General features: G+C 38.6%; 1 protein-coding gene across 1 annotated transcript in view; it reads left to right on the top strand.

The window, feature by feature from the left end:
- LOC100645971 (low-density lipoprotein receptor-related protein 2) overlaps positions 1-23,634 on the top strand; it is a 38,930-nt gene extending 15,296 nt beyond the window's left edge. Inside the window, exons 2-18 of the mRNA XM_003403094.4 lie at positions 4,083-4,205; positions 5,126-5,257; positions 5,637-5,891; positions 6,167-6,421; positions 6,782-6,898; positions 6,967-15,165; positions 15,308-15,875; positions 15,953-16,196; positions 16,292-16,899; positions 17,144-17,436; positions 17,542-18,297; positions 18,442-18,696; positions 18,835-19,341; positions 19,539-19,915; positions 20,210-20,808; positions 20,912-21,011; positions 21,272-23,634. Of these exons, the coding sequence (XP_003403142.1) occupies positions 4,083-4,205; positions 5,126-5,257; positions 5,637-5,891; positions 6,167-6,421; positions 6,782-6,898; positions 6,967-15,165; positions 15,308-15,875; positions 15,953-16,196; positions 16,292-16,899; positions 17,144-17,436; positions 17,542-18,297; positions 18,442-18,696; positions 18,835-19,341; positions 19,539-19,915; positions 20,210-20,808; positions 20,912-21,011; positions 21,272-21,547 (13,664 nt within the window). The 3' untranslated portion in view covers positions 21,548-23,634. The remainder of the gene's footprint in view (positions 1-4,082; positions 4,206-5,125; positions 5,258-5,636; positions 5,892-6,166; positions 6,422-6,781; positions 6,899-6,966; positions 15,166-15,307; positions 15,876-15,952; positions 16,197-16,291; positions 16,900-17,143; positions 17,437-17,541; positions 18,298-18,441; positions 18,697-18,834; positions 19,342-19,538; positions 19,916-20,209; positions 20,809-20,911; positions 21,012-21,271) is intronic.
- The last annotated feature ends 299 nt before the right edge of the window (positions 23,635-23,933 follow it).

The following is a 23,933-nucleotide window of genomic DNA, read 5'->3' as shown; positions in this document are numbered from 1 at the left end:
TAAAAGTCAGACGTGTAAAAACAGTCTACTTTACGACTGTAGCATTGGTACAATGAATGCTTTATGTGTCCAGCTGACCGCTCTAGCATGGACTCTGATAAACATAAAATCTCATTTATGCCAGACAATTGAATAATTGTTCCCTCGAGGACGATCAACCGATGAGCTTGATAATTACGGGATACCTTGATTGAATTTATCTATTTTCAAGCAGGTCGTAAACACAGAACCATGGAATCTCGGATAGGAGGAAAAGAAATATTAGAAAAGTTATTAGATACTTCAAATCTACTTTGAAAGCGGAATTATATAGAATAATAATGATTAATAGGATAATAAGAAATTATATAGGGAAAAATTTGGAAATGTAAGAAAAGCTGCTTAAAAACAGAATTATTAATTTTGCGAGTTACCTTGACTGAATTTATAAATTGATATTCAGTCACCATGAAATAGAGAAAAATTTAGAAATATTAGATAGGTTACTAGATATTCGAAACATAAGGTTGTTTTTGAAAACATAATTATCGAATTTTAATCCATGTTTCTATGGATGGTGGCTTTTATCCTTCTAATTTTAGTCAGCTTTGAAAATGATAATGCTAGGGTTCTAATTTTCGAAAATTTGTTGGTAATTTTCTCAATAGAAGTCTATCGAGGCTCTTGGTTAGAGAAGGTCGCGAGAGGATCGTGCAAAAAAGATCGTGGCGTGGAACGAAGGTAGGCGAGTGCAGTTCTCTGGGCTTCCTCCCCTCCTCGACTCTCCTCCACGATTCCTGATCGAGTCTCGCTGAGTCTGGCCGAGTCTACCGACGTGCTGTCGGTACCAGGGCGCACCGCCTGGTACGAGCGGTGCACTGCTCCCCCTCCAGCCCGTCACCCCCTTGGCTATGCTTGTCTTAGTTCGATCCATTGCTCTTCTCCGTCACTCCTGTTACTGATACAGCACACCTCTGTTCATGATGTACGCCGACAGAGATGAGAAAATTCGCAACCTGCGCGAGAACACAGAAAAGCGGACTGTTGCCATCGCCATTCAATCGACTTGTTAAAAGACATCTTATAGTGCATATTTAAAATAGTTAGATAGATACGAGTCTGTAATATAATTGAATTAAATTGGATTAGGTTTATGGGACTTATGTTTTAGTTATGTCAAAGAATTTTTATTTTTATAATGTATGGCCATTTTTATAATATTGAAATAGAGATGAAATGGAGCATAAAGAATAGGATTTAAAAATACATTTCTTTTCTTTTGAAGTACCATAAATGTAGATTCGCATTTGAGTAATGTTTACAAACGAAATAAATTGAATTTGGTATAAGTACAGTCGTGAATGTAGAGTAATTATGAAGTTTGAATAGGTCAGTAATACGATATGGTCATAAATCTCTGCATAGTAGGATCATGGATATATGAAAGTACACATTAATTGCATCAACGTATGAAAATAAAAAGTAAGATGAGATGATGTACATATCCCATGTCTTGTAAACTTGTTAGGGATTTAATTACTTCTATGTTTGTTTAACGACGTTTTATTCCATGTTTGGCATCATTTCTCGTGAATCGAAGGTTTTATTTGTCCAAACTACAAACATTCGCTAGAAATTCCAGGAAAATTTACTTAATATTTATAAAAACACGATTACTATATGAAACGTGTCGTTCTTAGTTCCGCAAAGTGTCGTATATTTTTCTGCCAAGAACACGTTCTTGCTGTTTTCGTGACCAGGAATAATAAAACTCTTCCGAATCAGATATGGCCGCAAAATGAAAACATTGATACTTTTTATCTCGTATTTGCATCTGCCGGTTTTAGACTTTCTATCGTGTGACTTTTAAATATCGCTTTTTAAAATTGATATTAATCTTATTGGATTCATTTCTCGGCCAATGACACTGTGTCGTAGCGTAGTCACTAAATCTTAACCTTAATTAGTACAGGAGTTCCAAAAAAATTTTCCTATATGGCGACGTGTCCTTGTAATTTTGTGGCAGTAAGAGCCAATATTATTGAGTATACGTCACCGAACGAGAAAGGCTAAGCATCCTGTTGATGTTATCCTTGAAAGGATGCACATATACGGCAGGTAGGTACGTGCTAGATAACCGATTCCAGCTAGATTCCGTTGAGATTCTATCTGTTCGGTGCCAGTCGGTACCGTTCTATCTCCCATCCATGGACGATACTCTTTCTGTTTCTTCGTGTTGCCTTTTTCGTTACCCCACGCCATAAAAATTCTTCGATTAATTAGTTCAATTGAAATTTAGCCCCGTAACGAATTCTTGATATATTCTATTTTGGACTAGTAATTTTTTTTTAGTTATTGTTGGTATTTTATTTGAAATATTTGGATTATCCTGGAATTGAACTTCATAAAGTATATATATAGAACTTTGTGAAATAAAATTTGATTTTTATAAAATTTTTCTAGAATGCTACAGTTTCAAGCAGGAATTCTATAGAATAAATTTATTACTCTTTTTAAATTTATTTTGCATACGCTTGGAACGTTCGAAATTACTGGTAACTTTTTATTTGTTATTAACGCGTTGTGTATTGAATAAAAAAATATTGCCTTTTATGAATATCAAAGAAACTTAAAGTGAAGGATAAAAAGAAAGTAAGATACATGAATTAGATAACGTCGCAGCAATTCGTCGTGAAAATATCTTATGTTAAAATTTTGTAATTTGCGCCCTCGTAATTGCACTCGTAATTATAATGGCGCTCACGCACGCAATATGCATTGGGAACGGGGCTTGTTCTCATCTGTTGAGAAGCCCGTCTCGTTTGTTCCACAAATTTCATAGAAAGTCAACCGTTTGAATGAAAAAAATTCGAAATCGTTGCGTTGCTCTATCCCCACTGCTCTTTAGCTTAAAGAAAAGTTAGTAGCAAGCGCTTAATTGGTGTTCTGACATACTCTACTGCGATCCATTTAAACAAAATCCCTCATCAGCGATATCTTAAACGATGTTAAATTAAGTTAATCACACTGTCATCTCGCACATTAATATTTCACACAGTAAATCAACTTTCATCGCTTTAAGAACTTTTCTAGTGATATTCACTAGATTTGTACAGTAAACTAGAAATTTTTCAAAGAAGGCATTAGATATCTACGTTGTTCAATTATATTTACCCTACATTCGTTTAATTTCGTATTTATACCAATTATATTTAATTCATAAAATTTTGAAATGTCTATTATGATTGTGTTTTACTATTTCAAATTAACGAGAATATTAGACAGTTTCATTGATAAAATTATATCTTCGCTAAGATATTTGAAACATTTGTGGCATGTAATGTTACGTTTACAAAATTTTTCAACTTCTTGGTTATGTTTTTGGTTATTTCTAGTTAAAGAGAGCATGTACTCTAATTTATAATATTATGCTAGATTACTTCCTTCACTTCGTGCGGAATACATTCATTACGAAGTATAATTACATAGTATCAAAGGCCTTTTATTTCGTTCAGAATCTAGATCCATAGATCATATCTCATCTATGAATCTATGGAAACAGGTTTATCCAGGAATCGAACGCTATAATTTTGATCATCCTGTTCTCGCGGGACGAAATGCGGAAAAAGAAAAGGAATCTTTCGATTCCTCGAAAGGGACTCGTTTCGTTCGCGCGGGAACTTCGATATATCTCGAGATGGAGCTGCCATCATCCATTGAACCTTTCACCCATCACGCTACTGATACATCATGTTATTAAGTCATGAGTATTCCTATTTTGCTATAATTCGTTACTTTTAGATTAGAAATAATTTGTATATTCCTAACGACCTCCCCGTTATAAATTAACCAATAATATATCAACACCCAAATTATTTATTACACCAATGAATTTTCCATTGAACGATAGCCTATAGAGGACTAGGGATTTTTTTTTAGCGCCGAAAATTAAACTGAAGAGAACATTGGATAGATATTAGAAAAATGAAAATGAAAAAATTCGAAATTAAGAAAAATCAGCAAACTGCATGATTACCTAGAACTATTTTTGTTTTCATTTGTCTTTAGGTTAATAATAATTGTTCTTTTCTTGTTTTCAATAGCTGATGGTAGCGGCTGTGGCATCAATAGCTTTAGATGCATGGACGGCACCTGCATACCAAGCACTTTAGTCTGCAATTATCAAAAAGATTGCGAAAGTGCAGAAGATGAATTTCAATCGTGCAGTAAGTATTTGCTACATCTACACAAAATTCGACAAAGCTGATTTCTTCTAATTATTTCCAGCATTTTTAAAACTAGTTTGGAAAGATTGAAATTGTTGCTTGTAAAATCCGCGTCCGGTTAAATTCAATGTAAAAATTGTAGTACTGGTACATCCGGTATTTTGACGCTTCCGGGAGGAAGATTCGAATCCTCTTTGGCGCATTTCCGGCGCTACTTGAAGAAAAAAGTACGTTCAATGAAAAATTGCTATTATATTCGATATTCTTATATAATCCATGATTCTGTTTTGTGCTTGGATTTTTAATCACTAGTTTGTTCATAGTAATCTAAGCGTTATATATAGGATTATATAATCTATAAATTGATGATTAGTTAATTTTATTGCTGCTAATATATACTGGTAGGCAAACAAATAGGCTACTACTTCCTTTATATCAAATTTAATATAATTTAATTTATAATTATTTCTCAGAATGGAAATTTGGAAGTCGTCCGATATTTGTAGTGCTTCAAAGTATGAGAAACATATTTTCAAATTTTGTATGATAGAAAAGCAAAAAATAAAACTTTTCATGATAAGTGTCTCCTCATTAGAACTATCGCTACTAGATGTTTCAAGAAAGTGATTCTGCAATTTCTTTTCGTTCTTGAGACTCTGCTAATATTACCAATTCAACTAGCATGATGATACTTAACAATCAAGCTGCATATAATATATGGCATTCAGATAACAATACATTAGATCAGTTTTATCTTTGTGTCTTTTGCAGTGTGCAAATAACTGAAGAAGACATCAGCATGGCAATGATATAATTACTATTAATTAGCAAATTCATGAGAAACACTAGTCAAAAAGTTATTGATATATTCGAAAATGATGGATAATTGGAAAATGACTGATCGACGAATTTGTTTGCAGCACCACCAGACTGTGAAGCCGGACAGATCACATGTGGTCAATACATTTTCAACAAGACTTACTGTATACCTCCCCATCAAAGATGTGACATGACTGTTGACTGCGTTGATGGGACTGATGAAGCTGGTTGCAGTGAGTATTTGTTTACTTGTAAAAATTATTCAATACAAAGATATAATATATATTACCAGTAAGAGTAACGAAAATAATGCATAATTAACTTTTAATTGTTTAAATTACATAATTTTGTTTTCCTCAAGGTAAAAGTAATAAAATTCTTATGTAGCACAAATAGAGTCATATAATAGAATCACATTTAATGATAGAAGATACATATCAGCACGTTACCACCACGTGCATGATAATGTAGCTTCATTTGATCGTTAGATAGCGCATAAAAATATGAGGGAAAGAAAAAATGAGAAAAAAATATTCTAAAACTTGATCGTACTGTCATATAAATGATTAGAAAAATTGCTAAGTCAGATTACTAATTAGAAACGTTGAAAAGATTACAGGAAATGCCAACCGGATGACTTCCGGTGCGGTGGTTCGACACCAGAGCTTTGCATTCCAAAAGAGAAAAAATGTGACGGCTACCTAGACTGTCGAAACGGTCGGGATGAGGAGAAATGCGAGAACAATGCGAAGCCAGCCTGTAGGTTGGATCAGTTCAGGTGTAATTCCACGCAGCGTTGCATTGAACAATCAGCTAGATGTAATTACAAGGACGACTGTGGAGATAATAGTGACGAGGAGGGATGCAGTATGTTTCATTTTTCTATCTTACTTTAGACGTACAATTTTTCAAGCTGGGATTTCTTTTGTATTTAAGAATCTTTTAGATCTAAAGATTTTTTGTACATAAAAATTTGTGACTAATAACGTTTCTAGTTCAAAAGTTTTCTATTTTTAATGATTTTTCGTGTATAGAGAAAATGTTATGTTTAGAATCTTTTATGACTAGAAGTTTGGTGAAATTAGGGATTTATTATATTCCAAGGGAATCACCGCAGAATTATTAGAGTTTGGTACTTTCAGACTTCCAACCTTGTGCAATCAACCAGTTCCGTTGCGCGAATTCACTTTGCATACCAAGATCCTACGTCTGTGACGGTTACAAGGACTGCCACGATGGATCAGATGAAAAGTCATGTACCACGACCGCCTGTCCTCCAAACAAATTCGTATGTCCTAGGGGATCACCTGACGGGAAACCACTTTGCATAGATCGGTCTCAAATTTGTGATGGGAAGTCTGATTGTGAAGATAAAGCAGACGAAGAAGCTACTTGTTGTAAGTGTTATATATCCTTTATAAAAGTCGTTGGTAATATTTATCAAATATTACGTGGAGCTTGTAAATTGGAACACATGGTAACATAGGCAAGAAAAGTCTGGTTATTTCCAATATAATCAATGGAATCAATAAAAAGAATTTCACATGTGCTGCGTTATTCTGTGTAAAACTTATGAGTTACACTGTAATGAGTTTTTGGATAAAAATATCTATTTCCTTTTCTGTTTTAATTGGTACGCTAAAATATGGATCTTCAGATCAGGTACAACTCTACCTTTTCATTGGACTTTTTTTCAACATACTAAAGATTTAATTGAAAATGGAAACTCCATAACTGTTTGCTTTCTTTGTTTACAGCATCAGTTATATGCACTTCATTATTGTGTCGATACAAATGTCGAGCATCTCCCACAGGAGGAGTGTGCTATTGTCCTCCAGGCTGGGTTCTCGCGAATGATTCAACGACTTGCATAGGTACATCAATATCTTTCTGTAAATGAACAAGAAAGTTAGACAAGCTTCTTATAGCCATTTCACTGTAGATCGTGACGAGTGTTCAGAATGGGGCTTCTGTGAGCAATTATGCCAGAACACAGAAGGTTCCTACACCTGCAGTTGTGCTCCAGGCTTCACGTTGCAGGCACGCAACAAGTGTCGAGCCCAGCAACATCCTGGTGTGAAACTGGAACTGTTAGTTGCTCAAGAAAGAGCAGTTTGGAGAATGTCTTCTAGTGCTGAAGATAGAACTATTGTCGTCAACACAACTGGAGCTAGCGGAGTGGATTACTTCTATTCCAGGGACTTACTCTTTTGGAGTGATGTGAAGACCAAGAAAGTGCATTCAGAACCCTTAAATGGGGAAGGTTCCAGCTCCAGAGTTGCTATATACTTGACGAGTTCATGGGGACCAGTCGCCATCGCGGTGGATTGGATAGGAGAGAAATTATACGTAGTAGATTCTGTAGTCCAAAAGATTGATGTTCTGGAGTTAGATGGAAGATTTCATGGAATCGCACTAAGTTCCAATCTGACTAATCCAGCGGATATTGGTCTGGACCCCACAGTAGGCTTGATGTTCATAGCCGATAACAAACAAGTTCTAAGGGCAAACATGGACGGAACCGCAGATTTCCCAATTGTCTTTGAGGCAGCGTACAAAGTATCCGGCATTGCCGTGGATGTAATTGCTCGAAGAATCTTCTGGTGTGATTCTCAACTTGATTATATCGAGACTGCCGATTATTTTGGCAGAAACAGAGTGATGGTACTTAGGGGGCAACAGACACCGTCTCCAACGAGACTGACTCTCTTTGAGAATAAAATTTACTGGACAGATGGCACGAAGCAAGCTATCATGAGCGTAGACAAAACAGATAGTGATACTATTCATACTGTCTATAAAATGAGGGATGCAAAGGCTATAAAGGCTCTGCATCCTTTGACTCAGCCAACGGTTTCCAATCCTTGCGGGAATAACAATGGTGGCTGTCAACATATGTGTATAGTAACTGCGGCTAGCGATCAAGAAAACAGATTAGGCTATCGATGCGCTTGTGATATAGGCTGGAGATTATCCAGTGATCAGAGGAATTGTAATTTGGTCCAGGAGTTCTTAATGTACTCACAGCAAAGATTTATTAAAGGCAGAGTTTTAGATCCTGTAATGGAAGGATTCAGTGATGCTATTTCGCCTGTAGTTTCTAGGAGAGCCAGATTCGTTGGTCTCGATTATGACGCGCATGATCAGTACATCTATTACAGTGACGTTTTGCAAGATGTGATTTATCGAGTTCGCCAAAGTGGTACAGGCCGGGATGTTGTGTTAGCTAGTCAGAACGAAGGCGTGGAAGGTTTAGCAGTTGATTGGGCTGCCAAGAATCTGTACTATATCGATTCCAGAAAAGGAACACTGAATGTCTTGAGCACCAGGAACGTCACTTACCGCAGAACATTGCTAAAGAATTTGAAACGACCGAGGGCTATTGTTATTCATCCTAACCAGGGATATATCTTCTTCTCTGAGTGGGATAGACCTGCGAACATCAGTAGAGCTTATACCGATGGTTCCAACTTAGTGGTTTTCAAAAATTTAACCTTGGGCTGGCCCAATGGCTTGGCCATTGATTTCGCGAAAGACAGATTGTACTGGTGCGATGCTCTTCTAGATCACGTGCAACATTCCAATCTGAATGGTACTGATGTGCAAACAGTTAACTCTAGACTGATCAGACATCCCTTCTCTATGGCTATTCATGAACAGTGGATGTACATTACCGACTGGCGATTGGATGCCATTATTCGACTTCATAAGGAAACTGGGGAGCAAGAAACCATTCTCGTACGTCAACCTGAAACAAACAGGCTTTATGGAGTAAAAGTTTACAGTCGTGACATTCAGACTTCTCTACCGGATCACCCTTGTTCTGTCGATAATGGGGGATGTGAAAAATTGTGCTTCGCTATTCCCCAAAACAATACCAACAGATACGGAACTGCTAGGTTAACCAGAGTCTGTGGCTGCCCTTACGGTGAACGTATTCAAGCGAATGGCAAGACCTGTGCACCTGATCCGGAAGCTGAACCACCTCTAGAAGCCTGTCCTAATACTTGGGACTTCACCTGCGCTAACCAAAGGTGCGTGGCACACGCCTGGGTCTGTGATGGTGAGAACGACTGTCTGGACAACAGCGACGAGCGAAATTGCACCAAACCGACCTGTGCTCCTAACGAATTTCAATGCAAATCGGGTAAATGTGTTCCCATGAGCTTCCGTTGCGATGCTGAGAACGATTGTGGGGATTACAGTGATGAAGCTGATTGTCCAAATGTAACTTGCAGTGCTAATCAATTCGCCTGTGATAACAATAGATGCATACCCAATACCTGGAAGTGTGACTCTGAAAATGATTGCGGAGACAGTTCTGACGAGGGAGAATTCTGTGTCGCGAAGACTTGTTCCTACTTCCAGTTCACATGTCCAAGATCGGGACATTGCATTCCACGATCTTGGGTCTGTGATGGTGACAATGACTGTTTCGACCAGCAGGATGAGATGGATTGTCCGCCAGTCACTTGTTTAAGTACTCAGTTCACGTGTGCTGACCAAAAGATGTGTGTTCTTGACTCTTACAAATGTGATGGCATATCGGATTGCAACGACGGTAGTGACGAAGTAGGTTGTCCATCCCTAGCACCGGATCAATGTAACACCGACAAACAATTCCAGTGTGTTAGCTCAGCGATTTGCATTCCAAGAAGCTGGTACTGTGACGGGACTGCAGATTGTCCAGATGTATCTGACGAGCCGGCCTCTTGCGGCCAGGTTGGCTGTCAGCCAGGTTTTTTCAAGTGTCGTAACGAGAAATGTGTGTTCAAGGCGTATATCTGTGATGGCAAAGACGATTGTGGGGATGGATCTGACGAAGACACTGAATTGCATGCTTGCACTGCGCCTGAATTTAAATGCGACTCGCAGCAATGGAAATGTCCAAACGTGACTGACAGATGCGTGAATATAAGCAGCGTCTGTGATGGCAAGTTTGACTGCCCTAATGGCGCGGATGAGGGTCCAGCATGCGATTTCGAGGAGTGCAGAGGGGCTTACTGCAGCTACCATTGCATCCAGACACCTCTTGGAAAGCAATGCACGTGTCCTCCAGGACAAGAGCTTGGCAAGGATGGCTATGATTGTCAGGATGTAAACGAATGTGAGCCTCCAGGACGCTGCTCTCAAACCTGCGTTAACATCAAACGTGGCTACTATTGTGGCTGTGTTGACGGATATACTTTAGAGAAAGATAAGCATACTTGCAAGGCGTTCAATCGCAGTGCTGCATTCCTGATCATATCTAACAGGCATACTATTCTTGTGGCTGATCTACAAGAGCAAGCATTGGAAAGAGTGCCGATCAACGTGGAGAACGTTGTTGCAACTGCTAGTAATATGCACACAGGCACCATCTTCTGGTCAGACATGAAATTAAAGAAAATATCTAGATTGGACAGAAATAGCGATCCTGTGGATGTGATTTCAACCGGGTTGGATTTGGTGGAAGGTCTTGCATATGATTGGATAGGTCAAAACCTATATTGGTTGGATTCTAAATTGAACACCATTGAAGTAGTCAAGGAAACAGGTACAAATAGAATGATATTAGTAAAAGAAAACATTACTCAACCCAGAGGAATGTGCCTGGATCCTAGTCCTGGAGCAAGATGGCTCTTCTGGACAGACTGGGGAGAAAATCCTCGAATTGAAAGAATTGGTATGGATGGTACCAATAGATCAACCATTATTAATACCAAGATTTATTGGCCAAATGGTCTTGCTTTGGACATAGCAAACAAACGAATATATTTTGCTGACAGTAAGTTTGATTTCATCGACACTTGTCTTTATGATGGAACTAAAAGGATTCAAGTACTGGCTGGGTCCCATTATTTGTTGCATCCTCATTCTTTAACCTTATTCGAGGATACCATGTATTGGACAGATAGACAGTTGAACAGGGTATTATCAGCTCACAAGTTCTACGGTGTGAATCAAACAGTAGTATCTCACTTGATATCTCAGCCTTTGTCAATACATGTAAATCATCCCGCACTGCAGCCCATCACTCCGAATCCTTGCGCAAACGCCACCTGTGCTCACTTATGTCTGTTATCTCCAACCAACCCGCAAGGATACACGTGTAAATGCCAAGTTGGATTCAAGTTACAGTACAATGGACAATGCACGGAAGAGGAAATGCCTTATTTGATGGTCCTACGAGGTTCTCAAATTGTGGACGTCTCTCTGATACCAGGAAGCACTAAGACTGGTTACATAACTCCTGTTGTTGGAGTCGAAGGAGGTAAATTTATAGACTACGACAGAAAGGAAAGAATGATATATTGGTTACAAACTAAGGATGACGATGATGAGAATGGTACTATTTACACGACTCCTTATAATGGTGGCAACAGAACAGAGTTCCCCAATCCTACTGGCGAGAGTGGAATCGTTGGAGCGCCATCTGCGATGGCATTCGATTGGTTAGGAAGAAATTTGTTCATCGGAAACAAATATGCTTCCAATATAGAGGCCATAAAAGTAGATGGTAAGATCAGGTATAGAACGATAGTACTGGTCAATGATGGCAATAAGACGTCTGTAGCGAAGCCAAAGGCTATGTGCGTTGACCCTCTTGAAGGACACATATTTTGGGTAGATGATGGTAGCTTTGGTATCCCGATGAAGATCGGAAGGGTAAACATGGACGGTACGAACCCTATCATCTTGGTGGATAATGTAGGAAGACCAGAGGCTATCACGATCGATATACCTAGCAAGACTATCTACTTCAGTTCACTATACCCAGCCAGAATTACGGCAATCTCAACGGATGGACGAAATCTGAGAACCATTGTGTCGGAGAACATAGCATTGCCGAAAGCACTTGCTGTTCACGACAATAAGCTATACCTTCTTGATCCTAGTTACGATAAAATAGAAAGAGTAGACCTACCTGGTGGAAGTAATCCTACTACAATAATCGACAACGACTCTGAGTTGAAAACTTTGACAATTTACAAGAAACGCGTCACTGGAGATCATCCATGTTTTATAAGGAATGGCGGTTGTGAACAGATCTGTCTTCCAGCTTCTGGAGGCACCAGGGTCTGTGCTTGTGGCATGGAATACCGTAAAGTTAACGACACTTCCTGTGAACCCTTCAAGAGCTTCGCAGTGGTTACCCAACTGGATGTTGCCAGAGGGTACAGCCTGAAAGACGCGAAGGAAGCAATGGTACCAATCGCCGGAGTGGGTCACCATATCCTCCATGTAGATGTCTACAGTGCTGGCAATTGGATTTACTGGGTAGAATTCAATCGTGGAATGTGGAATGGAATATTTCGCGTTAGACCAAATGGCACTGAGTTGCAACACGTTGTAAAACAAGGAATAGGTTCAAATGGCATTAGAGGTCTCGCTATTGACTGGGTAGCTGGTAATATGTATTTCACCAACGTGTTCCCTCATGACAATTATGTAGAGGTTTGCAAGCTAGATGGTAGCAACAGGAAAGTATTGGTAAAGAAGACCACAGATTCCCCTAGGGAATTAGCTGTGAATCCCATTAAAAAGTATCTCTATTGGATAGACTATGGGCAGTACCCACGATTAGGCAAGGCTTATCTAGATGGAAGCAACTGGACACCTATAGTTACTTCTGGTATCAGTACTCCACGTGACATAACAATCGATCCTGATACACACGATGTCTATTGGGTAGACTCTAAACAAGACACCATTCAAAAAGTCTCTTACACCGGAGGAAGCCGTCAAATTATCAGGCGAAACTTACCCAATCCCATGGGTGTAGCCATTTATGGCGACTATGTCTATTGGGTGGATAGAAATCTAGCCACAGTGTTCAAGGCTAGTAAACAAAGTGACTTTAGTATGCCAACGATTGTGAGGTCAAATCTTCCCAAATTGAGAGATATTGTCATGTTCGATCAAAAAAGTCAACCGCCAGATCCAATGAATCCCTGTTCGTCAGAGGGAAACGCAGACTGTGCGCAACTCTGCTTTGCTATGCCTAAAGAAAGTACAGTTCCTTTTAAGTGTGAATGTGCGGTTGGTAAGCTAGCGGCGGATGGTAAGAACTGCGAGAATATGGAGGAATATCTGGTGTTCGCCACGAGGACAGAAATTAGAGCCATTGGTCTGGACCCACAGAATACTAGCGTACCATTTAACTCGATTGGAAATCTGACCAACGTAGTAGGCGTGGACTTTGACTATCGGGATAAGAAGCTATTGTTTACCCAGATCAGGCCTTGGGCCAAGATAGCTTGGATGCAGGCAGATAATCCTTCCTCCTCTGAGATTCACACGTTGATCAGCAAAGGAATCAATCCTGAGGGCATTTCTTATGACTGGACGCAAAAAAAAGTTTACTGGACAGACTCCTCCAACAATAGTATATACGCAATGGATCTGGATGGGTCGAATCTTGTGATGATTGCCAGAGTGGATAGACCTAGAGCTATAGTAGTCGATCCTTGTAATGGATCTTTGTACTTTACTGACTGGGGTCGCTTTGGAACATCTGGGAAAATTTTCAGGACCACCATGGCAGGTTCTTTGAAGAAAGCTATCATAGATAAAGATCTTTCTCAACCCAGTGGCTTGGCAATCGATTATGAAGATCGTATGCTCTATTGGACGGATGCAGTTAGAGAGAAGATAGAACGCTCAGAGTTGGATGGAAACAATCGTCAGATCTTGGTCTCTGCTACGATATACCCATTTGCTATAACAGTCTTCGGAGAGTACATTTTCTGGACGGATCTTCAGCTAAGAGGTGTATATCGGGCCGAGAAACACACTGGTGCAAATAAGGTAGAATTGGTGAAACGTTTGGAGGATTCGCCTAGAGACTTGCATATCTACTCAGCAGCTAGGCAACAGTGCAAGGTAAATCCTTGTAATATTTCAAACGGTGGCTGTGATCAGTCTTGTCATCCAGGAATAAACGGCTCAGCAGAATGTAAGTGTGACGATAACAGTAGACTGGTGAACGAGGACAGAATGTGTGTTCCTAAGAACGTAACCTGTGACTCCAGTAAGTTTGCCTGTAGAAATGGCCGGTGCATTTCAAGAATGTGGGCGTGTGATGGTGATGACGACTGCGGTGATGGTTCTGACGAAGATACCAACTATTGTTCTTATCACTCGTGCAGTCCCAATGAGTTCAGGTGTAACAATGGCAGGTGCATCTTCAGAACCTGGAAATGTGACCACGAGAATGACTGTCGCGATGGTAGCGATGAGGAGGGCTGTGTGTATCCTCCTTGCGCTCCTGGAGAGTTCACTTGCGCCAACTATCGTTGTATCCCACAATCACAGGTCTGCAATGGCGTTAACGACTGTAAGGACAACGTCACTTCGGATGAGACTCATGAACGCTGTCCTAGGAATACCACGTGTCCTCCTAACCACTTGAAATGTGAGAAAACTAATATATGTGTGGAGCCGTATTGGCTTTGCGATGGGGATAACGATTGTGGGGATAATAGCGATGAAAATCCACTGCACTGTGCTCAGAGAACTTGTCCCCAAAGCTCCTTCAGGTGTCCCAACCATAGATGCATTCCAGCTACTTGGTACTGTGACGGAGACGATGACTGTCTGGATGGCAGTGATGAACCACCTGGTTATTGTCAATCAGAAGGCAGAACCTGCTTTGGAGATCTGTTCACTTGTGATAATGGCAATTGTATACCTAGAATCTACATCTGTGATGGGGATAATGATTGTTTAGATAGATCTGATGAGGATGAACGTCACCAATGCAATGAGAGAAAGTGTGACGAGGAGACCGAATTTACCTGTACTGCGAATAAGCTGTGGAACAGGGCACAGTGTATCCCAAAGAAGTGGCTGTGTGATGGGGACCCAGATTGTGTAGATGGAGCTGATGAAAATGTGACTTTGCACCACTGTCCCACTCCAACACCTTGTGCTGAGAATCAATTCACATGTGACAATGGTCGTTGCTTGAATAAGAATTGGTTGTGTGATCATGACAATGACTGTGGTGATGGTAGCGATGAAGGAAAGTTTTGTAACTCCAGATACAAGCCTTGCACTAGCCAAGAGTTCACTTGTCATAACTTTAAGTGTATCAGGAAGCAGTTTCATTGCGATGGTCAGGACGATTGTGGTGATCATTCCGACGAAGATGGATGTCGTAAGTGATATAATATTATCGTATAGTTCTTAAAATAAGATTTCACTTTAAGAAATAAATTAACCTAAAAAGATACTAATACGTTGACTTTATTTACAAAATGTTTAATGACGTATTAAATTATTTCTTCTTCCATTTATAGCACCAAAGACGAAGAGCATGACCTGTCCAAACCCAAAGGACTTCATGTGTGCAAATGGGAACTGTATCGACGCGCAATTAGTCTGCAATAAGGAACCCGATTGTGCAGACGAGAGTGACGAACCTGCTCACTGTAACATAGATGAATGTGCTGTTGTGGAAATGAATCAATGTGCTCACAAATGTATCGACACGCCAACGAGTTACTATTGTGAATGTAATCCAGGTTACAGACTCTTGGAAGACGGAAAAGCCTGTGAAGATATAGACGAATGTATGGAGACGCCACAAGTTTGTAGCCAGCAGTGTCAAAATACACCAGGGAGCTTTTACTGCAAGTGTAACCATTATTGGTATGAACGTGCTGCTGACGAGCATACTTGCAAGAGAAGAGACAACATCATACCTTGGATTGTCTTCACAAACAAGTATTATGTTAGAAATATGTCTATTGATGCTTCCAACTATAGCCTGATGCATCAAGATCTTATCAATGTTGTTGCTCTGGATGCTGATTACGCTGAACAAATGCTCTACTTCTGTGATGTTACTGCTAAAACAATTTTCAGGTAAATTCACGAAGCTATATTATTTAAAAAGTGATCAGAATAATTCTCTAATCTCTTTATGTGATATCTTTTTGCAGAGCACCTATTGCAGGAGGAGAGAAAGAAGCAATCATTAGACACGATAGTCTTGGTTTGGAAGGAATAGCAATTGACTGGGTAGGCAAGAAACTGTACTGGCTTGACCGCCATGCTAAACACTTGGATGTTGCTGAGCTTAATGGCACCAACAGAAAGACTCTGTTAACTGGCATAGCTGACCCACGTGCTATTGTTGTTCATCCTGGCACAGGATACCTGTACTTCACTTCATGGCACCTTCAGGTGATTTTCATTAATTTTAAATCAGTTTCAATTACAAAATATAAATGAAGCCTATGAAATATTACACTTAACAAAATAATTCCTCTAATTTTAAGGCTTACATAGGCAAAATGGGAATGGACGGCAGTAACTTCACAAGAATTCTCACTTGGGAGGATGATATAGCTTGGCCTAACGCTCTGACCATCGATTACTTCACCGATAGAATCTTCTATGCAGATGCTCATCTAGATTACATTGCATTTGCTGACTTAGAAGGTCACAATAGGCGGAAAGTTCTTTCCGGGTCTGCAGTACCTCATGTCTTTGCCATTACTGTATTCGATGACTTTATCTTCTGGACTGACTGGAACCTAAAGGCAATCAGCAGAGCAGACAAATTTTCCGGAGCTAATTTGCGAGTCCTTAGAAATACTACTCACAGACCATACGATATCCACGCGTACCACCCTCTGAGACAACTGCCCTATAACAATCCTTGCATTGAGAATAATGGTGGTTGCTCTCACTTGTGTTTAATTTCACCACCCGCAAGTTCCTATCTATTAGAAGGATACGGTCAACCTGGTGTCACGTCATACAAATGCAATTGCCCGAATCAGTTTATCTTAAACAAAGATGGAAAGACATGTCGAGCTAATTGCACTGCTGGTCAGCACAGATGTGGTCCTCCGGATGAAAAATGCATTCCGTGGTATTGGATGTGAGTATGAAACAAATCTAGTAGTCTTATTTTTAAAAATTTTAATTACAACAATTAAAATTAAAATTAATTGTTAATTAACTATAGTTTCTGTTCCCAAGTAAAAAATACAAAAGAATGAAATAGATTTATAAAATTATTTTTCTATGTTTTTATGGCAAACATTTGGCAATTTAGACATATACTATTATATTTGGAAACATCATGCATTCATGAATTAACGACAAAGTTAATTATTTTAAAGGTGTGACGGTGAAAAGGATTGCAAAGATGGTTCGGATGAACCCACCAGTTGTGTAGCACGAGTGTGTCGACCTAGCGTTTTCCAGTGCGCGAATGGTAACTGTAGACCCAGTGTAGCTGTCTGTGACGGTGCTGACGACTGTGGAGATAAGAGTGATGAAGCCAACTGTAACTTAGAATGTGGCGAGTTGGAATTCAAGTGCAAATCCAATGGTCGTTGCATTCACGAGTCTTGGAAGTGCGATGGGGATGCTGATTGCAAGGATGGCAGTGACGAAGACCCCGCTATTTGTCGTAAGTCTTATTCTCCAAATGCTATTAGAACCAGTTATAACTAACTATATATATATATCACATGGAGGTCATCAAATACTTAACACTTTTGTCTTACCATTGCAGACAATCGACCATGCGATCCAAGCACAGAATTCACTTGCAAGAATGGCAGATGTATTCAGAAAGTATGGATGTGCGATTCTGACAATGACTGTGGCGACGATAGCGACGAGCCAGCCTACATGTGTCGTCAAAAAAATTGCACCACCGGTTGGCAGCGTTGTCCAGGTCATGCCAATTATCGTTGTATACCTAAATGGCTGTTCTGTGATGGCAAAGACGATTGTCGCGATGGTTCCGACGAGCTTCCCGAGAATTGTCCCAAGTGTGATCCTGAAATGGACTTCAAATGCACCAATAATAGGTGTGTGCCTAAACAATGGCTCTGCGATTTCGCTGACGATTGTGGGGATGGCAGTGATGAAGCTGAAGCCATGTGCAAGGATCGCTATAGAGAATGTTCAGAATCTGAGTTCAAATGTGACAATGGCAAGTGCATTGCCTCCAGGTGGAGATGCGATTCTGAAGACGATTGTGGCGATAACAGTGACGAGAATGGCTGTCAAGAATTCGTGTGCAAAGGAGATACATTCCAGTGTGCAAGTGGCCACTGCATCGCATCATATCTAAGATGTGATGGTACACGTGATTGTAGAGACATGAGCGACGAAATTGGCTGTCCGCCAAAGTATCCAGGAGGAAGATACTGTCCACAAACAAGATTTCAGTGTGATAACAACCTCTGTGTCTATCTTACTGATATATGTGATGGAAGCGATGATTGTGGTGACGGTTCTGATGAAAATGCTAGCATGTGTGGTATGATTTTTATTTCCTTCGTCTTTTATATCTATGATATTTAAAGTACTCTACCTCTGAACTTCTAATAAACAATCAGGATAATATACCTTCCTAAACATAATCATAGAATTCAGTTTAATCATGTTACTTCATGTTTTACAGCAAACTTCAAATGCGATACAACTAGGAGATTCCAATGCGCCAATCATAAGTGCATCACTAAATATCAATTGTGCGATGGCATTGACAATTGTGGTGATGGTTCTGACGAGAACAATATGACCATGTGCGCATCCAGAATCCGTCCATGTGATGCCATAACAGAGTATACTTGTGCCAATAAGAAATGCATCGATCGGTCGAAGCTTTGTGACTTTGCCGATGACTGCGGAGATTCCTCTGACGAACTTGGTTGTCGTAAGTCTAAAAATTTCGTTAACATTATGTTTGTGTTATGTTATCTAAATGTTATTTTATGTTATGTTGTTTTATGTTATCTAAATTTCAAGTTTAAAAATGTTATTAATAGCAAATATTCATTTATTTCTCTCATAGATCACAATAAACCCTGTCTGGAAAGCAATAAAGGCGGCTGTTCTCATTATTGTCACAACATCACTGATGCAGGATACATCTGTGCCTGTTACCTCGGTTACATAATCGCGCAAGATGATCGGAAGCATTGTGAAGATATCGACGAATGTGCTACTGGCCAGCACCAGTGCTCTCAGCTCTGCACTAATCTAAATGGCACATATTCCTGCTCCTGCAGGCAAGGATTTGAACTGTCTGACAATCGCAGTGGCGTCTGTAAAGCTCTAGACACTGATATGATGATCCTATTTGCCAATGGTCCTGGAATTAGAGCCTACGATCCTCATAGCAAAGAAGAAATTGACGTTATTGCCAATGAAAAGAGAGTACAGGCTCTGGACTTCGATCCTAAGTCGGAGTATGTATTCTGGATCGATGGTTATGATAATTCCATTAAGAGGTCGTACATGGTGAACGCTAAAGGTGGACAGGTGAAGATTGGATACGCCCAGGATCTCAATATAAAGAGTAATTTCTTTGCTTATAATTTTACGCTGTTATATTAAGATATATTCCACTGTCAATACTTACACACTTTCAATACGTTATTTATTATTATATATATATATATATATATATATGGTACTATAGTGCTTATATTGGTATTGCGGTCATATAGATATACTATACAATCAATTTAAGATATACTATTATCTTTATTGAAGGCGAGTCAGGGCTGACAAGTTTGGCCGTAGACTGGATTTCCGGCAATCTCTACTGGACAGAAATCGATTCCTCAGGAGCAACATTATTTGGAAGAGTGATGGTCTCAAAGGCAGATGGTAGATACCGTCGAAGTTTGATAACAGTCGGTCTAGAAATACCAACCTCTATCGTAGTAGACCCAGAACTAGGTCGAGCCATTTGGGCAGACGTTGGGAGCCAGCCCAAGATCGAAATCGCTTGGATGGACGGCGATAGAAGGAAACAACTGGTTTATGATCGAATTGGACAACCTATTGCACTTACCATTGATTATTCTATGCAGCATGTTCTTTACTGGGCTGACAGCAAGCTTAACACCATTGAATCTATTGAACAGGTAGGTTCCAATTGATGCAATTTCTGTAAAGTTTTCTACTCCTTTGTATTTTTATATTTGGTCTTTGAAATATACTGAGCAAAAGAAAATCAGCAAGTCACTATTTTAAATAAAAGAAATGCAAGCTATTGTAAACATAATCATATGTAATATGTCAACGTAACGTAATATAATACTTGCAATATTTATGTAGCATTGCAATTAAATACAGCAAAAAGTTTGGAAATTTTCAGGTGATTTAATAGTTAGGTCCGGAATATTCACTTCATTTCAAGAATTGCCACTTTTTTTCAGGATGGATCGAACAGAAAAGTTATCCTTAAAGGAGATAGCCTAAGACACCCAGTATCTTTGGATACCTTTGAAAACAATCTATATTGGGTAACCAGGAGGTCCGCTGAACTGTTCCGACAAGATAAATTTGGCAGAGGCGTACCAGAGCTCATAGTCAAGCCCCTGCCTAATTCAGGAGGAGTTAAGGTGTATCATCAACAGAAATACAACATTTCTTTAAGAAATCCCTGCCACGAGGACCAGTGTACCCATTTATGTGTCCCGATTCCTGGTGGATATCGCTGTCTGTGCTCAGACAGTATTGGTCCACTGCAACAAAGAGAGACGATGCGATCCAACGAACGTCATTGTGACGCGACTAATGAAAGACCACTTCCTGCACCAAGAATCTGCCTTTGCAGAAACGGTGGAGTATGCCAGGAAGTCGAAGACAAGTTGCAGTGTGATTGTCCAAATCTCTTTCATGGAGAGTTCTGTGAAATTATGTTAGGGGCTAGGTCGAGCAATGCTACTGCAGCCATCGTTATACCCATTGTTGTTTCTGTCTTGCTCCTCCTTGGAGCTGCGGCTGTTATTATGGTGCTGAAGAAACGACCATTGTAAGTTCTTTTATTCCAAAGTTTCTATCTTTAAAGTCTCTTATTGTAATTCATAATCCATCCCATGCACAAATTATTCCAACATCATTGGTAATTTTTACAGCGGTAAACCTGGAGGTCTTGGCAGTTTAACTGGTGCTCAGAGTGTATCCTTCAGGCAAGGAAGCAATGTTGAATTTGGCGTACCTGCTCACGAAAGAATGGTAAATACAATTTTTCATATTGCACATATATTTCAAAAATGATATAACTCAAATAGATTTTGAAATTATTTGAAAACTGGAAACAATAGCCAAATCTTTTTGTAATAATTCTTAGCACTTAAAATCCCTCTTTGATAGCTTCGATGTTCTTCTGGCATAAGACTGAATTATTTTGGATTATGAAACTTTTGAAAATGTCTTTCACATCTCCATAATTATTGAGTAATTTGTCTTAATAAAAAATCTTATTTATTGGATAGGAACCTCTGGATGTGGAGTACAACCTTGGTGACGTAAGTAACAAGAACAGGGATTTTAGTAACCCCATGTACGACGCGGTGAACACAGAAACAGGCGCTACAAATGGTACCGGCGCTAGTAGTATGTACGAATTGCCAGCTGAGATGAAACCATCTAGCATCCAGCACAAGGATCCACCACAATTGCACCTGAAGAGGAGAGAGCTCGACCCAACACCCATCGACTCGGGGAAAGATACACAACAGTTGGTTGAGGAAGATAAATCCGAGTGTTAGATAGTTTAACTCTTTGGTGCAGTGACGTAGTTAGAAATTTCAGGTGATTTGGAAAGCAAACAGACTCATTTGAATAACGTAATGGGAAGATAGAATCGATCTAGAGATTTTTAGGAAATTTGACAAATGTTTGTATGATGTGGCGTATCGATCTATTCACAAATTTGTTGCAATTGTTATTTGTTAGATTTATATAAACACATCATCGGTTTATTTTGAAGTTTAAGACTAGTAATAACTAATAATTCTTTTTAAAAATCTAAACAGAGTTCCGAACTGTATTATTGGTATAGGGTTTACTTTTTCAAACTATCTATCAATCTTCACCAGGTGCACATATCATATACATTTATCTTTAACGAAGGCAATTTCTAATGGAGCACAAGACTGAGTATGTACAACACGACTTTTTGCAATGTATATCACTGTAAAATTCTGGAACGGAATGCGATTAAATTACTTGTATCGAACTATAGGGTACTGAACTTATAGCTTATTTACAGTAAAGTTCAAAGAGAAAAAAAAGTGCATCTGACTACGCCACTGCTTCTATATAGGAATGCTCTCGTATCTGTGGCACTTCTGTCTCAAAAACTTTGTCTATCTATAAACGAAAATACATTAAAACAGATAAAAATAAAAAATAAGTTGCACGAATCTTCTATAACATAATGAAAAAAAAAAGAATTATGTTTTAGCATTTTATGTATTGAGATTGAAGTGCAACGGGTAACGAGTTTGTGTCCTCTTAGGTGCGATTTGTAAGTCTTGTAAATACGATTATCGCAGAATATTAATATCACGTTGTCCATGTACCATAACGAAAGCAAAACATTCCATATTTTTTCTTCGAAGACAACTCGAGGTGAATTATAACGGGCGCTTAAGGGACTGTACGTTAAAAAAAGAAGACAGGCCTCGACGAGCGTGTCATTTCACAAAATATGCGTTTTCTTCGTAATGATAGAAGAGACGAATCTGTTATGAAAAAAAGAGAGAAAAAGTTTTCTCTTTTTCAGCTTTCTCGGCCGCATGTAAGCGTTGTTATATGCGTTTGTACATTTTTCTAGACTATGCGCGGGGAACGTCAGTGTACAGTTTTTCTTCCGTAGCAACTGTGATCGTAAAAATTACAAATTAGGCCCGAGTATGCGAGGTGATCATTTAAATGTACAAAGCGTACCCGTTTTCTGTTGTGCGTCACCGAACGTGAGTGAGAGAAAAATCTTGTATCATTTTGTTTCTTCCTTTTTTGAAAGATTTATTATTTGGTACAGTAGAATCTCGATTATAGAAAAAATCGAAAGTATTTTGTAAGATTTGTAATTTCAGAATCTCCAGTTTTGTTGTTGTATATTGCGTATCAAATTATAGAGACTGTTAAATCTACATCTTAGTCAGTGACTTTTTCTTCACCAACATTCATCTACCAATTAACAAAATTTTTTCGTTATCAACGTTAAGATTAGTTATGTTTTTTTTGCAAATTATAACAGAACAGATTTTTCTTTCATAAATTTACCAGTTTATCATTAGTTTTAAATGAAGAAGTGAAAGTTAAATAATGCAAAATTAGTTGGTTAGGTTAGAAAGTTCTACGATCCGACTAGTTAATCAAGTTTCTACTGTACGATCATTATGTTTTTTTTCTCTCTTTTTTTGAAGTAATGTAAAACGAACGTTGTACATATGTTTTACAGATCAACGAAGAAAATGAGCGGCACTGACCTTCTTTACAGATTATACATAAAACTATATATAAATAAAGAAATCTATATATATAAATATAAATATTATATATATAAATATTATATATATATAAATATATATGTATGTATATGTATGTATGTGCGTATGAGTAAATTAATGCGCATCATCATCAGAAATCGACTTTGTCTCCTGGGCGGGGCTCCAGAATGTTTTAATTATTATTTTTAACTGTATCAGTATTTTCTGTATTTTTGTATCGACCCGACGAAATACGATGATTGTTAATATATATATATATGTATGTATATATATATATATATATATATATTGTTCGAGCAATTAAACAGGTACCGTCCAAGAATAAACATTGAATTATACCACTGTGCATTCCTTTTATCTATAGGTAGGTTTCATTAAAACGATAAGATAGGGAGCAATAAAGAATAATGTTCTTTATAATGAAAACAATATAATATATTTCATGTTTCAGATAATTTAATAAAAGTACAAAAACTAATATTAATCTTAATCTAATTATGAAATTAATATATAATTAAGAAAAAGATAATAGTATCTTTGCTACAAAAGATACAATAATTAAAGTATACAAAAATATAAAATACTTTTAGTTTAAAAAATACAGTAATTTGTGAGCGTATCATTTATTTTTCTAAAG

Source organism: Bombus terrestris, chromosome 16, assembly GCF_910591885.1.
Source record: "Bombus terrestris chromosome 16, iyBomTerr1.2, whole genome shotgun sequence".
In the NCBI taxonomy this organism is placed as follows: domain Eukaryota; kingdom Metazoa; phylum Arthropoda; class Insecta; order Hymenoptera; family Apidae; genus Bombus; species Bombus terrestris.
This window is presented reverse-complemented; position numbering and strand designations above follow the sequence as displayed.